General features: G+C 48.8%; 1 protein-coding gene across 1 annotated transcript in view; it reads right to left on the bottom strand.

Annotated features, from left to right (window-relative positions):
* Positions 1-281: 281 nt before the first annotated feature.
* The window catches only part of LOC307083588 (calcium/calmodulin-dependent protein kinase type 1D-like), a gene marked incomplete at both ends in the record, with an annotated part of 9,299 nt that continues 5,675 nt past the window's right edge, over positions 282-3,905 (bottom strand). The window contains 6 exons of the mRNA XM_079747520.1: positions 282-354; positions 877-1,142; positions 1,962-2,049; positions 2,285-2,363; positions 3,117-3,229; positions 3,661-3,736. Of these exons, the coding sequence (XP_079603646.1) occupies positions 282-354; positions 877-1,142; positions 1,962-2,049; positions 2,285-2,363; positions 3,117-3,229; positions 3,661-3,736 (695 nt within the window). The remainder of the gene's footprint in view (positions 355-876; positions 1,143-1,961; positions 2,050-2,284; positions 2,364-3,116; positions 3,230-3,660; positions 3,737-3,905) is intronic.

Genomic DNA, 3,905 nt, shown 5'->3' with positions numbered 1-3,905 from the left:
ATTCGGCCATATGGCTGTCGCCCTGCGTGGTTGACTCCGCCATCGTGTGTGAATGTGTAAATGAATGGTTGCAAGTCGCTTTGGATGAAAGTATTAGCAAAATCCCCTAAATGTAGATGTTACACTCAAAAATGGGACCTTTGCTTTCAGGGAGGTCTGTTCTGGTACATTTCTTAGAGCTCATGGTCATCACAACGTTGCCATTTAAAAGGCGGAGCTAAGCACACCTATCCATCAACGCTTGTTACCTGGGTGACCTAGGATGTGAATGGTCCGGCCAATCACATGACAGAACACACCCCTGTCTGCAGCGTCTGTCCCCTCTGGTTCCTCCCTCTCTCCACAGTATCAGCGCTGAAACACCAGAGAGGAGGACACCATGAAGGGCAGCTCAACATGCTCATCATACCAAGAACACATCTGTACCTACCTACTTGAGTTACATCCAGAATGCCAATACTTTATATCGGAATAGAGACACTTGTACTGTACATATTAACGTTTAACACATATACACTACATTATATTTACATTTAGGGCATTTAGCAGATGCTTTTATCCAAAGTGAATTACAGTAAGAGCATTTGTCAGAAGAAGGAGAAACAATATATCGCTGTCAGTACAGTAAGGATGTTCATTGAACCAAGTGCAAAGCAATTAACAATAACAATTGTTAGGTTAACCCATTACCCATATACAACAAAGATAGCTAGAATAAGATGCTACACAACTAAGTATTATCATTGTTTTTATTTATTTTTTACTGCCAGGACGTGCAAAGAGTAGGTACGTGCCAACACACACACTACTGTACATCCCTGCAGGCATCAGGCTAAGCCCGTCCCCCTCCTCATGGAGGTGGGAGCAGGACGGTACCTGAGGGTCGGCCTGCGGGTGGCGCTGCTCTCTGAGTGGAACACGGCGGCACCCGGGGAGGCGATCAGGGGCTGGGTGGGCGGGACCACCTCGGACTGGGTGGCAGCCGTGCGCTCGGCGGCACTGGGGGGTTTGGGGTCTGGGTCCAGACAGGGGCCCTCCTCCTCACACAAGTCGGGCGGGGCCATGCCGGGGCCGGGGAGCTCGCCGCGAGACTGCTGCAGCTTACACATGTGGTTGATGGCGGTGGTCGCGTTGAAGGCTTGCTGTTCAGGGGGGACGAACACGGTCAGGGGGGAGACACACGGTCAGGGGGGAGACACACGGTCAGGGGGGAGACACGGTCAGGAGGGAGAGACGGTCAGGGGGGAGACACGGTCAGGGGGGACACACAGGGTCAGAGGGGAGACACGGTCAGGGGGGACACGCATGGTCAGGGGGGAGACATGGGGGGAACACGGTCAGGGGGGACGCACACTGTCAGGGGGCAGACACGTTCAGGGGACACACACACTGTCAGGGGGGACACAAGGTCAGGGGGGGACACACACTGTCAGGGGGGAGACACAGGGGGAACACGGTCGGGGGGGACGCACACTGTCAGGGGTGAGACACGGTCAGGGGACACACACACTGCCAGGGGGGAGACACGGTCAGGGGGGACACACACTGTCAGGGGGGAGACACAGTCAGTGGGGACACACGGGGAGGGAGCACATACGGTCAGGGAGGACACACACATGGTCAGGGGGGAGACACAAGGTCAGGGGGGAGACACAAGGTCAGGGGGGACGCACAGTCGGGGGACACACATAGATCTCATCACACAGTCTCATCAAGGGTCAGGTCTCATCACAGGGGGTATTAAAACACGTGGGGAGTATGGTGGTGTGTCACGTGATGCCGCAAACTCGAGTATGTTTGAATTCATCGCTGAGGTTTCACAGACGAACGCACCAAGTCTAGAGTTTGGTGTAGGTCGTGGGCTCAACTGACTAACGCTCTCGGTCTAGAGTTGGTGTAGGTTGTTGGCTCTACTGACTGAGGCTCTAGGTCTAGAATTTGGTGGTCATGGGCCTACGTACCCTCCATTTGGATTTGGCAAAGTTTCTCTGGACCTGCTCGCAGAAGGACTGGTAAATGTCCTGGTCGGTCGCTGTGTCTCCATAAATCCTGCCAAGCAGTTATCATCACATTAGCATCACGTTACACAATTGCACATTAGTAACACATTAAAGTAACCCGTTGTGACACATGTGTGACACATTAGTGCTCTTAGTGATGTTGTTGTAACAGTAGTGAGGATAGTTATAGAGGACTCACAAGGGAGGCCTGGTGCTCTTGGTGATGTTGGTGTACGAGTAGTGAGGTCAGTAGTGAGCAGTGAGGATAGTTAGTGAGGACTCACCAGGGATGCCTCAGCGCCTGCTCGGTGGTGAAGCGGTTCTTTGGGTTTTTCTCCATCATATTCCTGATGAAGTCTTTAGCTGTGGAAGCAGCAAGAGAGAGGAAAACTGATGTCTGATGTTATCTTCTTTAGCATTCAAGAATAACTTAATAAATAAACAAATAAAAGCTCAGGTCCCTTCAGGTAAAGGATTTACCAAACAAGGAGCTTGTTTTGACCAGTTAATTCCCTTCTCGATCGGTATTAGAATTGTATGTAAGTCTCTAAAAATACTTACTTTCTAATCCAAATATGTGAACCATTAACAACCACAATCAGACAATGGTGTTTACAGTTCTTGATTGCCTGTCCCCAGACCTTAGATGAGGAACAGTTGCGGTTTATAATGGTTCATGGGTCCTCTCCTGTAAAAAGTCTATACATCAACAAATAGTCCTCCATACTCAACTTTCCTCTTCTCTTTGGTGTCAATTGTGAGTGGATAACATGGCTGATTTGGTGAAATAAAAGATTTGATGCTAAATTGACATGAAAAATACTTCACTCTAACACTGACTCTAACTCACTCTAGTTTGTTTATTAGTTTCACATTTTTCTATATTATTACTTCACAGAAAAACAGTGAGGTGATTGGTCAAAGTAAGAAAGTAATATGGGTTTAGATCTCTCATCAAACACGTCCAAAGGGCACAAAAAATAGTGGCTTGTTTTGGTCTGATATTAAAATAACAATTAACCGAGCAGGAACAGCCTGATCAGTAGGAGTAGTTTGACCTGGACCTCTATCACCTGATCAGTATGAGTAGTATGCTGGACCTGAACCTGGTCTCACCTGATTCTGAGATGTCGTCCCAGAAGGGTTTGTGGAAGCTGTAGTCTGCCCGCATGATCTTGGCGTACAGACTCTTCTCGTTCTCCTCGAAGAACGGCGGGTAGCCACACAGCCTGGGGAGGAGACAGAAAACAGCTTCACTGAGGGGCTCAAGCCGCTCTCAAAGTCTCTTTCTGTCAGGGTGTTTTTAATGTTGAAGCGCAAAGCTCACAACAGCTGAGACCCAAAACACTGTTTTGAATCGTCATCCAAAAAGTTCTTCAAAGGGAGGGAGGACTGACAGCCCGCTACATTCAGGCTCTGCCTCGTGCCGTGCCTCTATTAAAACACTTGTTCTATATCTTTTGGGGTCCCGCTACAAATATGAGGTGAAAATGGGCATAATGTTGTCGTTTTTAAAGCCTGTGTAAAGACGATTTTCTTTCAATCCTGATGGAAAATAAAGAAATGAGAGCTGGAGTCTGAATCTATGTAGACTCTGATTGGTGGCCTGCATGAGTCCTGAGTGTGTATGGAGCGGTGCAGGTGGGAGAGGCCTCCTTACAGGATGTAGGAGATGACCCCTACGGACCAGCAGTCCACTGCTTTGCTGTAGGGTTTCTGGGCCAGGACCTCAGGGGCTGTTGGACAACACAAGACAGAGTTAAACGTGGAAGAAAAGGTTTGTAAAGTAGTAGAAACAACCAGACATTTAGAAACCAGACACACCAGAATCAAACATTATGTCATTGTAGGAAAAACACAGGGGACTCTCCTAACACAAAGTCTGGGTCTGCTGCGGCTTCTATG

This window comes from Pollachius pollachius, assembly GCF_949987615.1.
Source record: "Pollachius pollachius genome assembly, chromosome: 12".
In the NCBI taxonomy this organism is placed as follows: domain Eukaryota; kingdom Metazoa; phylum Chordata; class Actinopteri; order Gadiformes; family Gadidae; genus Pollachius; species Pollachius pollachius.
This window is presented reverse-complemented; position numbering and strand designations above follow the sequence as displayed.